This window comes from Perissodus microlepis, chromosome 7, assembly GCF_051167445.1.
Source record: "Perissodus microlepis isolate ML-2025 ecotype Zambia chromosome 7, ASM5116744v1, whole genome shotgun sequence".
Taxonomy (NCBI): domain Eukaryota; kingdom Metazoa; phylum Chordata; class Actinopteri; order Cichliformes; family Cichlidae; genus Perissodus; species Perissodus microlepis.
This window is the reverse complement of record NC_140467.1, coordinates 47,501,975-47,515,207: the sequence shown is the minus strand read 5'-3', so window position 1 is coordinate 47,515,207 and position 13,233 is coordinate 47,501,975. Positions and strand designations below refer to the sequence as shown.

The 13,233-nt window shown below is 39.9% G+C and overlaps 1 protein-coding gene across 1 annotated transcript; it reads right to left on the bottom strand.

The window, feature by feature from the left end:
* LOC146383930 (guanine nucleotide-binding protein subunit alpha-14-like) lies at positions 1 to 9,691 on the bottom strand. The gene is made up of 7 exons (XM_084935526.1): positions 9,456 to 9,691; positions 5,864 to 6,048; positions 4,707 to 4,861; positions 4,411 to 4,539; positions 2,510 to 2,639; positions 2,257 to 2,410; positions 1 to 1,413 (listed from the first exon to the last, which is right to left on the bottom strand). Exons 1-7 carry the CDS (start codon positions 9,574 to 9,576, stop codon positions 1,223 to 1,225), a joined length of 1,065 nt encoding a protein of 354 aa, XP_084791652.1. The 5' UTR covers positions 9,577 to 9,691; the 3' UTR covers positions 1 to 1,222.
* Positions 9,692 to 13,233: the final 3,542 nt, after the last annotated feature.

The following is a 13,233-nucleotide window of genomic DNA, read 5'->3' as shown; positions in this document are numbered from 1 at the left end:
ACGACAAGTGTGGGACTGCTTTTAATGTCTGACAGTTGATTTGTGAGCCCCAGAGAGCTGTTTGCCCTCAGGGTGACAAAAGGAGCTGTCGTTGCCAGCTCCGTGTGCAGATAATATTCATAGGATTCACCACATGCTTGAAAATATTGTCTAATCAGAAGCAAACAGCTGATGCTTGACAATCCACTGATTTTTAGGCTACTTCTGTTTCCTTCTACGTTAGCTCTGAACTGTTCAACCCTTAAAACACAACACAGGTGAAATCAGCTGGTTCCTAGATATCCATGCCCAAACACGCATTTCTCTAAACCTCGTTGAAAGCCTGTTTCACTTACCAAAGTTTAATCCCAAGTAATTAGGACAGGAAGACGGAGATCAGCCTGTCAGACCTCATTGTTGACCATTGTTTGGTACAAAGGTTATAATCACACTCAGTGTAACCACGCCTGACGTGAAGGTGTCTGGGAAAACTGCCTTTAGTTAATCACTGTCAGCAGCTGCTGTCCTATAGCGTGAGATCAGTCATAGATTTCTGAACATACACTTTGTTCTTTATATATATTTTTAATTACTTTTGTCAAAATAAAGTTCTCTATAAAGTGACAACAATGGGGAAGCAGCATGAATCAGTTTATAGAAATACATATTACATGATTGTGGTTTTAACATCTATATTTTGTGGAAATTAGCTGGGGGAAAAATCATTTTAGAGGCAAAACGTTTGTTAAAAGTATCCAAATACAATAATGAAAAAACAAATTAAAGCCATTGTAGTTTCCCCCCACAGTGAGGAGCTACAATGTGGCCCATCCTGCCTTACAGGATGAGGAGCTGTAAGGCAGGATGGGCCACATTCCTGCCAGACTTTGTAAAACGAATCTGATGCCGTGTGCTTATTCTCCATCAAACAGTAACAGAATGAAAGGAACCCTGTGTAACAATTCAAGATAACATTTTTCTCCTATAGCAGAAGAAAATGGGCTTACTTTACCAGTTATGATAAAGCGGTGTCGCAAAGAAAGACAATTGCTCCCTGTTACAGTCATGAAATAAATGCACCTTACCTGACACTGCTGCCTAAATGCCTCTCTTTGATGTTTTTGAACAAGCAGCTGACAGCACATTAAAGATTTTTTTTGTCTTTTTAAAAGTGTTATAACATGATTACGACCAGTGTTCTTGCTCTCCACAGTGAAGCCATCACTTGGTCCATTAGCCTCTGTCATTCGAGGTTGAACTGTTCCAGGTTTTCTTGGAGGAGTGTGTCTTTGACTGATTTGAACACAATCCTGATGTTCTCCGTGTCTGTAGCGCAGGTGTAGTGCGTGTAAAGGGCTTTATGACGACCAACATGCCGCTCCACATACATATTTAAGATGAACTTTTTAGCTGTTTCAGCATCCTGTCGAGGTCCTGTGTGGGAGAAAGTGGTCAAAATTAGAAAAGCCTCCTGAGAAAAACACGGACTTGCTCACTCTTTCACAGTTACTGTTTAATACAGTTTTATACTGTCAAGTGTGTCTTAGTTGAGACTTAAGAACTAACTCATTCTTAATAATTGTGCTTATCATTAACATCAGTCACAATACGCGTAGTGCTCTATTGTGGACTTTCACAAATCGATCAGTTGTCATCTTCACAAATCTTTAATGTCTTTAATTATCAAATATTTTACAGTGTGTATGCTGGATTGATTAATTCATGTACAGATAGTAATTTAAAAAAAATGATTAACACAGCTTGTCATTACTTCTGTAGTCTAACAGTTTAAATACATAAATATTGAATCCAATTTTACTTTATACAAATAAATCAGAATAAAACTCACCTCAGTCACTTGATATTGTAAGTTAAAGACCCTACAATAATATAGAGAAAACCTCAACAATCAGAAAACCTCCTATGAGTAAGCACTTGGTGAAAGTGGGAAGGAAAAACTCCCTTTTAACAGGAAGAAACCTCTGGCAGAACCAGGCTCAGGGAGTGTCAGCTATCTGCTTCTCCCTGAGCCTGGTTGTGTTACCGATTGGGGCTGAGGGGTGGGGGACACGACAGTATGTTCATTTACAATCGTGTACACCTTACAGATGCAGTAAATCATCTAATGACACGAGCAAGTGAAAGTTGGCCATAAAACACTTGTAAATGATATGATTCATGGCTGATTCACTTCATGCCAGTTATACTCAAATATAGTTTTGAACACAGTTATGGTTGTTCTGAAGACATGCAGAGCAAACTGGGGGCATGCTTTACCTGTGTATTCTGGAAAGTAGGAAGCTAAATGCGAATGCTGGATTTTCTCCTCTAGCAGGTCTGTTTTGTTCAGAAAGAGGATGATGGAGGATTCTTGAAACCACTGCCACGAGGTGATGGTCTTAAACAAGGCGAGGCTCTCCTTGAGTCGATTCTGAAAGAGGGGCGACAGGCTTAGACGATGAACTGTATTTGGACAAGGTTGGACAAGAATCAAAGAAAGGATCAAACGGGGTAACTATAATGACCGTACATCGTTTTCACTCTCGTAGAGGACCTGATCGTACTCGTTGAGGGCTGCAAGGAATATGATAGAGGTGACATTCTCAAAACAGTGGATCCATTTCTTCCTCTCAGAACGCTGCCCACCAACATCAACCATCCTACAGAAAGACAATGAAAGCAGTAAAGGTTCATTCATCACTGAAGACTGAAGAATTACTGAAGAAGGAACTATATTTCTCTACTTTCTCGCAGAGAGTTTTCTAAGGGGACTGACACTGCTAAGTTCACTCTCTATATAAATGGTCTTTAGCCAATACAGGTTTCAACACTCAACAGTTCCACATAGCGACACAGATGATTGAATTTCACATGTGCACTGGGACCTGCAGAAGCTGTGAATGGAGCTCTTTTGTTGTCTGCAGCTTATTCTAAACACGACTTGAAGGCAAACTTATTACCGCCCACTTAGTTCAAATTAACTATCTTTAGTCACACTGTTAAAAAAAACATCTTAAAAAAACGGTAATATTCTGGCAGCTGGGGCACCAAAATACTACCGTAACATAACAGAAAATAACTTCCTCATAAAAATACGGTTATTTCCAGTAATGACAATACAGTTTGTTGCGCTAATTTCACATGTGATCTTGCCTTATCAAGTGATTTTAAACATTAAATTAGGAACATGTTAATGTGATTAAACAATGAAATCATCTATAAATAGGAAAAAAAAACATCTTAAAAAAACGGTAATATTCCAGCAGCTGGGGCACCAAAATGCTACCGTAAAATAACAGAAAATAACTTTCTCATGAAAATACAGTCATTTTCAGTAATGAAAATACAGTTTGTTGCGCTAATTTTACATGGGATTCTGCCTTTTCCAAGAGCTTTTAGACATTAAATTAGGAACATTTTAACGTGATCAAACAATGAAATTACCTATAAACAAGGTCAATGAATGTGGCAATATGAATCATAATACGTAAATGTACAGAAATATACAGTTAACAGTTGGTTTAAATAATAATGGATTGAATGCCCTGGGACAGGCTGCCATATCGCACCATCGGCCCCTCTGGCCATCACCAGTAGGTGAAGAGTCTTGACCACGGACACAATACCGAGAGTGTCCGAGCCGGGGCTTGAACCGGCAACCTTCTGATCACAAGGCCAACTGCCAACTCTTGAGCCACGATCGCCCTAAATAGCAATGATAATAATACTTATGTGATGTAACACAAGCTTATAGGAATCATGTTATATACTTTTCCATAGCATTACATTTGAATTCAACAGTTCAATCTTTCAAATAACGGACAGATATTTGTGAAATCATGATACATTTCTGAATGTATTTTAACAATCTAAATATGCATATGTACAAAAAAATATATTTAAAAAACAAGTAAATTGTGTTTTACTATATTTACAGTGATGTTATGTTATCTTACCTTTGACATGTAAAATCACAGTCTACCTATGTAAATTTAATGATATTCTAGAAAGACAGTACAAAACTGTAAAATATACAGTAAGATACTTTGACATTACTATTTTTTGGAACAGTGCACTTCAATAATTAGTCTGTTTTGTCACCGCAGTAATAATGTGTGTGTGTGTGGACTGTGAGTACACCGTAACTGTTTCCATACACATTAAGAAGGTAAGTACCAGATGGGTGCTGTTAATCAAATGCACTTCATTATTGGTCATCAGCAAGAGGGAGTGCCAGTATAAAAGCAGAAGTTTGGCAGTTTGCTGGTCTGGAGCATTCCACAAATCTCAATAAACTGGAGCAACATTGTAAAGACTTCTACAAGCTGTTGAATGGTTGGGTACACTGGACTGCGAGTCATGTCAAAATTTTCTTTTTCACAGGGCTGTATATCTGTCTAGATGATGTGTTAATAAAGTATGATATCAAACCTGAAGATGTTTTTGGAAAATTCAAAGGGATACTCTATGATGCCTGTGGTGGGCACCCTGACCCTCAAGATGTCCTGCAGGGTGGGGATGTACGACGGGGCTGTGATTCTGTCCAAGTCAGTGAGGTAACTGAAATGTTTACAACAACACATTAAGGTTAATATTCTGAAATATTAAACAGAAATCTATGCTTTTTACATGCATTTATTTTAGCAGAATGAATCCACACTATTACAGGATTACAATAAACGGAGAAAATTAATGCAAGATAAAGATGTGAAATATAAAAGTCTTACTATTTTGCAGAGTCTGATATCTGGAATTCCCTTCTGCGCTCATAGCATCTTTGAACACCGTGATCGTTCCAGACTCTCTTTATGGCGTCCACTTGCCAGGACTCCAAACTTGACACATAGGTCAAGTCCACTTGGCTCAGCTTCTCTGCATACCCCTGACAGACAGATACACAGGTCATTTCACTTCTTCAGTACACGTTCAATACAATGACCGCTGTAAAAGAAATCCCACTAGATGGGTTTTGTGAATTGCAAGAGATCGTTTTTAGGCAATGTTTCCTTTTTTTACTATAGTTCTCAAGAAGAACCAGATCTACTGCAATGACATGATGTAGAAAAATTAATTGTCTGTAGAAGTTTTTGAATACTAAAAAGTAACAAGCTTGAATTAGCTTTTGTTAAATTAAATTTGGTGCACACTTTCATGTCCCCCAAAGTTTAAACTGTAATAACTTCTATGATCCCTTAACATTTTTCCAATTATTTTGCAGGATAAAAGTTTGCACCATCTTAATATCCCTTAGTTATGCCTTTATAGCTCCAGGTTGCAAATATATATGATATAATGAGCACCTCTCCTGTCTTATTCTCGCCATTTCCCCCCTTTTTGGATCCATGTATTTCCTGGTATCTTGTCCTCCAGATGTTTCTATTATGGGCCACACAGTCACTGAGTGTTTTTGTTCTTCATTGCTCATATCTTGTTTTTTTTTCACACACCAACTGTTTCTGGGCAGATGGCCGCCCACTCTGAGTCTGATTCTTGAGGTTTAACAGAAGACCCCCACCTCGCCCTCCCCAAAAAACTCCCACGTGTTGTGATTTGCCACTGAACAAACACAATTTAATACCGAAAATAGCTCAGCTGGTCAGAATTTGTTGTCTGTCCACTGCGGCAAATCGGGCACATTTACAGAAATGTAAATTTCTTACAACCCCGAATGAGGCCTTACAGGAGGTTCGCCCTGTGGTCAGAATGCACACACAAAGTCGCAGGCCCCAGAAGCAACTCACAAGTTCCTGCAGTGGAAAACTGCCTATTTATATAGCCTGCATGTTACAATGCTAGTATTATTTCTAATTTGTTTTGTTCAATGTAACTGGTACGGCAAGCTTTCTCAAACGCCACATAAAAGTTTAAATGCTTGGTTTCTCACAATGTTCTGGTCATGGAGGTAGTCAATGTGAAGAGTCTCCATGGCGTTGATCATCGCCTGGATGCCCGCTATGATGTTCTGATACACCACACGAGTGAAGCCTTCCCTGTCAGTGTCATTGTATCCTTTGCCATGGATGATCCTCATCTGTTTGATGAAAGTACTCTTCCCACTTTCACCAGTCCCTAGGCAAACGAGATGAATGAAACCGAAGGATGAAAAATGGAATAAGATCAAAGCAATGCCAGAAATAGGACATCTGTGGCATGCACTCAAAAAAAGGAAATCATCTCAACATCAATCAGCTGCAGCTCAACAGGAGTTTGGCAACAAAACAACAAAAAAAAATTGCAATCTCTGAAGCGTTATAATATTTCCAGAAGGTAAGGTTTCCGGGTTAGAAGACCTTTTTTTTCAATCAAGCAAGGGTCTGTGTGTTTGAGTATGAGTATTGTGCGTTTCTTCATTCTTTTGTATCCCCCCATCACCAATATGATTACTCTGATTTAGCACAGCATATAGGAGTTGAACATTATGCCCATATGCTCGGTTTTATTTTCATCTCACTGCTTTTGCACTACAAAAAAGCATGACAGCAGATGGAGAATTAAAAAGTTGAAAAGAAAACAAAAAGGCTATAAACATTATGAATTAAATATGCACTTACTTTTTATTCTGCACATAACAATGTCCTGAATACTATTTTGGGACTGAGAAAGTTTGTGCCAGATTCCTGCAACTCAACGTGCCTATCAACTAGGGCTGCCACAAACGATTATTTTGATAGTCGACTAGTCACCGATTATTTTTGCGATTAGTCGACTAATCAGATCATGCATCCATTGAACGTCAACCGTACAGCTTATTGCACCAGCAGCATCTGCTCTTATATAACTATCATTAGCTTACAGCTTTAAGTGTTTAAGGTATGTGCTAACTAAAAATAAAGACAAGATGATAGTTTATTAAATTTTAATGAAATTTGCAGATTGTTTCGGTGAAGTTTAATAAACTCAGCCGTCTGCTCCTTGCTATCTAAAATATAACGGGACACCGGAGTATATTCTCGAGCATCTCACACTTCTGATGATCAGCTGTCTGCTTGAGGTTTATTCAGCTGTGTAAAAACTATAACTTTAATCTCAGCCAAACCGATTTACTCAGGAACAAATAAAATACTGAAAAAAGCCAAACAATAACATTTGTAAGTTATCTAAGTGACTTATATATGTTTAACCTGAGTAGCGAAAGACCGCGGTGGGTTTGAAAACGATTTGCAGGGAGTCCGGTGTTCTCACGGCTCTAGTGAGCCTTGCCCCCGGCTAGCTATCGAGCTAGTGGGTAACAGACGTCTCCGAAAACGTCGGAGCGCTTTTGAAAATATGTGGTGTCTTGATAAACTGAGCAGATATTTGAGGTTTACACAGATACATTCTCGCCTGAAAATATGTTAAACGTTTATTTTGTGACCCAGAAAGAATAATAAGAGTAATATTAAAACTAACTAGCTGCCGCCATTGTTGGAAACTGAGCTGGGCTGCGCTATGAATTCTGGGACACAGTTTCTTCTTCTTCGGGGTTTAATGGGAGCTGGCATCCTTGTACACGCAGTGCTGCCATCTTCTGTTTCAGTCCGTTATTACACTCTTAAATCCTACTACTTATTCCTGCGTCTTTTGTGATCTTACAAAGCTTCAAACGATGCATCGACTATTAAATTAGTCGTCGACGATTTTGATAGTCGACGTAATCGTGACTAGTCGACTAATCGTGGCAGCTCTACTATCAACAGCGATGTGTCCTTGACTGAAACAGTGATCTGCTTCCTGCATTCTAGTTGTAAATTACTCTTGATAAGGGTGTCAGCTTAGGGCCCAAAACGCCTAGAAATGTTAACCATTAGTCTGACCTTTACAGGGGGATATTGTTCTCCAAACAACTCAAGTTGAAGTTTAAAGTAGCGCTGACCTTTAAACAAATCCCTAATGTCTAATGTATTGTTTCCAACATAATCAACAGTCAAGCTTTGAAAAGTGGCCTGCTTAGCCGTTTTGGTTCTGGAGAAAACAGACCACATGTCATTTAATGAGGTCACCGTGGCTGTCAAAATATGAAACCTGAATACTTTGTACTAATGAAGCAGCAGTATGGTTTCATTTTTAAGAGGAGACTGCAAATGATTAAGGCTATCTGAGAGATTCATCAGAACATTACTATGTGAAGAATGCAAGGAGTAAGCTGTAACTGGGGTGGGGTGACAGCACAGCGTAAAACACATACCAAAGCTTTGTTATCTATTGATCCAGAAAATATTGGTATTTGCACCTGATTCACCTTATTCCATACCTCCGATGTCAGTTTCCCGTCGATTTATGAGGGCAAAACTACACTACAAGCCAAGCTTTTGGTTTTTGTGGTGATTTCCACAATAATCAGATGGAATGACATGGAATATGATCCAAATGTTCCTGCTCCATAGTGGAGGAATTCTATGACTTTGGTCATTTTGTTTCTGATGTTTTCAGGGAAGTGCTTTGACAGACATGTAATATAATTTATATAATTATTTTATAATCATATTGAGATCATTTTAAATTGTTTTAGTTTCCAACGCATTTATTTTTAACTTTTATTTTTTATTTGTTGGTTTTATTAATATTCAGCACTTTGAAACTTTACTTTGAAAAGTGCTTTATAAATACAGATACTGTAAATATAGAGCATCGTCATCAGACAACATTTTATTCTGTATTATAGGCTGTATTATTCTCAGTCTAAGGACTTTGTTTTAATGCTAACTATCACATGCTAGCATACCAGTAGCCTACTACGATAAACTAAGATAGTCTACAGTTCAAATACTTGCCCATCACATGATGCGAATCAAATAAGGCTTTGAAACGATCCTACACACAAAATTCACACTGTTTCAAACTACATCTGAGGATATCCACGCCAGAACATAAGCAGAAACCAAACTCTACTCACTGTGGAGCTGTAAATGGAAGGCTATTTTCCTGTATATTATTATTATTATGAAATTCTTTATTTAAACAGGTCTCATTGAGCTCGAGATCGCTAGTTTAAAGAGAGACCTTAAACGTGTTTTTAAAAAAAAGAAGGAAAAACGAGATACAGACATATAATTACACTCCACATTAAGAAAAACCTGTTCTGGTTAGTCTAATTCAGCATTTCACTCCCTTATATACAGATTAAACTGGAATGTGAACGTTATTATTGTTTTATATAGCACACAATGTCCTTGCGTAATCTCAGCAGGTTGTATGAGAGTTTCTGGGTGGATGAATGAATCATCACAGGGAATTCCTTTGACGCTAAAGGTTGTTTCTGTTGAGCTGTTAAATCGCATAAGCCTCAGAAATATAACTCAAACGTTCACTGCTATGATCAGCAACCCTTTAATAATAACAGTTAGCCACAAATCTAACAAGTGTACACTGTAAAAAACAGAAAACAAAATCAAACTAACTAAACTTATTTAAAGTTTCTTTGTTACTGAAGACATATCTGTTCATTATGTTCCAAAGTTCCACTTTGGACGTGTGTTAGTTAAACACTGAGCTCTCACCTAAAAGCAGCAGCTTCAGCTCCCGTTTAGACGCTAACTTGTCCCGTCGAAGCTGTCTCTCTATTTCTCTGTGTATCCTCAGTCTCTCCTCGTCCTCTGGAGACAGGCAGCACTCACCCATTGTTATCCTAGTTTACCTGCTGCTCCCGGTTCAGCTACAGACAGCAACTTTGTAAACCTTATACAGATTTTTTTCTTTTCTTTCTTTCTTTCTTGTTCTTGTCAGACTTGCCAAGAAAAGTTACGTCTCGGAACAGGTGAACTGACGACTTTCTGCAATCATTCTTCCTGCTGGGGGATCCAGTTCAGGTGCATTTCACATTCCTGCCGTGCAGGAGAGGCGGGCTCTGACTGAAAGGCAAGTTTATCCACTCTGTCCCTGTGCACCTACTTACAGTACATGTCCATACTCTCAGGAGCCCGCTGAAAAGTTGGAAAGTCCAACTGGGAAGCAAGAGAGGAAAATACGGCAATTTTGTGCCAGAGTGACGGTAAAGTACCTGAAAGCATTAAATCCAACAAGATCAAGGGTCACAGGTGAACTTTGTGACGCTTTGTCTCAAACACACGTTAAAGTGTTTATCATGATTTAACCAGTTAAAGCCTGAAATATGAAAAAATTGCCAGTAAATTCTATTTTTTAACCACATTATGCCATCTGACAAATTTGTTTAAAAAAAAGCAGTTCATATCTATAAAGGATTATTTCTATTTTTTTAATAGCTTATAAATATATTGTGCATTTTTGATGAAATGACGATGAAGTCTCAAAAAACTCCCCAAATAGCCTACTCTATGTATCAAATATGATACTGTAGGTGTAACTGTGTTGAGGCTGATTCATGCTGTGCTTTCAATAAGATCACCAAACTTGGTTACTGTGTTTTTTCCATGGATGACACTAAGAAAAGCACAGGTCTGCTTAAGACAGTGAGTAAACACATGGCAGTGAACCTGCACATACAATAGCAGGACTTTCCCAAAGTGGAATCAGACAATCAGACCTTTTATCTTTTTTTTCCTTTTCTTTTTTTCTTTTTTTTTTTATTTGGCTTTCCTCCTAAAACATGACTGCGATGTGAAAAAAAGACTGTAGGAGCCATTTTTTGAGTTGTTACCTTATGTGTGCCGCTAGGGGTCACCTTTAGTGCTTTACGGTATGATGTGTTGTAGACACACGTAATCAGCACCAGGTGTTGTTGTTCGGGAGGCGCAATCAATTTGTGACCGGTTGGATAAAGAGAACTGTGGAATGATAAATACAACTGAAGGAAGAAGAATAAATATGTTAAATGGACAAGATAAGTACGGCTGGAGTTATAGGACTGTAACAGATTTCATTCATAACAGTGGCATCGCATCACCCCCGTCAACCAACACCTCAGTGGCTTAAAGTGCAGGCTTAGCCTCTGCAGGGACTATCCACAACACATGGTTGTAGGATATTTGGAGTGAGTGATTTTATTTCATAACAGAATATTTAAAGTTTGGGAATTGGCATTACTTTATTCAACATGATAAATAATGAAACTATTATTAATGACTAGTTTATTTCTGAGAACTAGTGCTTCATGTTGAGGCTTAATGCAATTTGATTCATTTACAAAAGGCAGAATTTCGTGAACCTTATTGCGGAGCATGAGCCAAGAAAAACCAGTCAAAATGTTTCCCATTAATCTGAGCTCAGCATTATTGGAGGATACACTAAAGTAGTGCCTTTCTACAATGGCCTTCTCTTTATTTCTCTATCTGGCCTGAAATAAATAGATAAATGAACTTGTATCTTGGTGCTATAATGATTCATAAAATTAGTCATCTACTTTAAGCCTAACGAAAGGTAATGCTACGTGTCACTGATATTGCCAAAGTCTAATCTGGCTTTTCCTTTTACTCAGTGTAAAAGGGTAATCTGCACCGTCTCATAAACCCTGTTCGTTTGCATTCATGAAGGCATCTTTCGGCTGCTGACAACAGGGCTGACCTATGAACTGGAAGTTCAGTGGCTGAATCCCTGGCTTCTCTAGTCTGTATGTTGAAGCATGCTTGGCAAGATACTGAACCCCGAGTTGCATACAGAGTGTTAGTGAGTTTTCAAATGTTAGACAAAGTGCTCAGGCATAGATAAAAGCACTGTATAAATAACTAGGTGAATGAGATTTACAGTAAAAAGTGCACTCAGTGCTCAACTTGAGTGGAAGGGTGCTATGTAAGTACCAGTCTATTTACCAACGATACACCTACCTCCTTGTGAGTTCTCTTACTTTGGCTAGAAATTATGAAGTTTTTTTGGTTTTTTTTGCCTGTCCCGTTTGGCTCTTTTGCCATCAGAATTATTGTCTAAAGGCGAAGAAAGATGCCCAACGGATTTACTTTACCAAATGGACCATCCCAGCCTTGCCGTAATGGTCTATTTGATTCACCTTTTATTGTTTATTTTATTTTATTTTCACTTGCTAAATACGGGACAGACTTGACTGGGGAAAAGAAAAGGGAGAAAGAAAGAGGGAAAGAAAAACAGCGGGGAAGAGGGACGGGGATAAAGGGCAAAAAACAAAAACCAACAAAATAAGCAGACAAAAAATACATATATCAATCACCTGGATCACCTGTTGAGAAAGAAAAAAGAGAAAACAAGCAGAAAAAAAGATCAACATAATAAACAACATCATGATGATCTATGGGAATATAACAGTAAATACTAAATATTAAACATTTTTGTGCAGCACGTAAGATCGACAGCGCACAGTGTGCTTTGAGGTAGGAGCCAAAAAGGGTGTCGTTTGTGTGTGTGAGCACCCGTGTGTACACCTGTGAGCATGAACGTGCTTGTATTTAAAAGGTTCCTTCATGTAATGATCTGCTAGAGGGTGTGGGGAGCCACAGCCTGCTTCATGCCCTCCAGGGCATGAAGCAGGTATCAAGCTCAAGACTCCAGACATCCAGAGGCCCTCAGAACACAAGAGACCAAGGAAGACCAACAGAGGGGCAGCCGCGCCACTATCCCAGAAAGAGCTGAGGGGTCACTCAGCAGCCGCGGAGCAGAAGCCAGGGGGGTTGCCGTGACGTGCCCGTGAGCTCCGCCGGCAGCCAGCTGTGCCAGAGTGACCGAGCCCCAGGCCAAGAGGCCAGGGGCACCCCAACCCCGAAGTGGCCCGAGCGAGCCCCAGGCTCCAGGCCCCGACAAGCAGCCACCAGGAGTGAGCTGGTGGGTACCCAGACGCCCACACTGGACACAAAGAACCACCAACGCACCGATGTCTGAGGGCGTCTGCCACTGGCAGGGGAAGTGGTGGGGGGAGATAGGCCTCCATACCTTGGAGGGCCTGAGATGTCCCTAGAGAGGTGGCGTCTGATACCCAACCTGACATATAGACACAGACAAACAGGCACACACAGATACAAACATCCATTCCCACCCTCATGCTCTCATATGCAATTACTCAACACTCACCCAATGTGGAGACAGACACAAAGAGACACTGTACACACAATCACACTCCCCAAGCGTATTCTATACCCCAGGTCTAGGTACCCTTGCCCCTGGAGAGGGAAACTGCACCCAGACCCAGGTAGTGTTACCCTTTTCCCTGGGGTGGAGAGGAGCAGACTGCCCCGACTCGGCAGCAGCAGGGAGGCCCCACATTCCAGACCCCAATCGGACGGCCAACTCCTCCTCCCAGCCCCCACCCCCACCCCCGCTCCAACAGGTCACAGAGAACGGGGGTGTGTGAAGACTCCAAACCTCCCTCCGCCCGCTCATATGTAGTGTTGATGCATG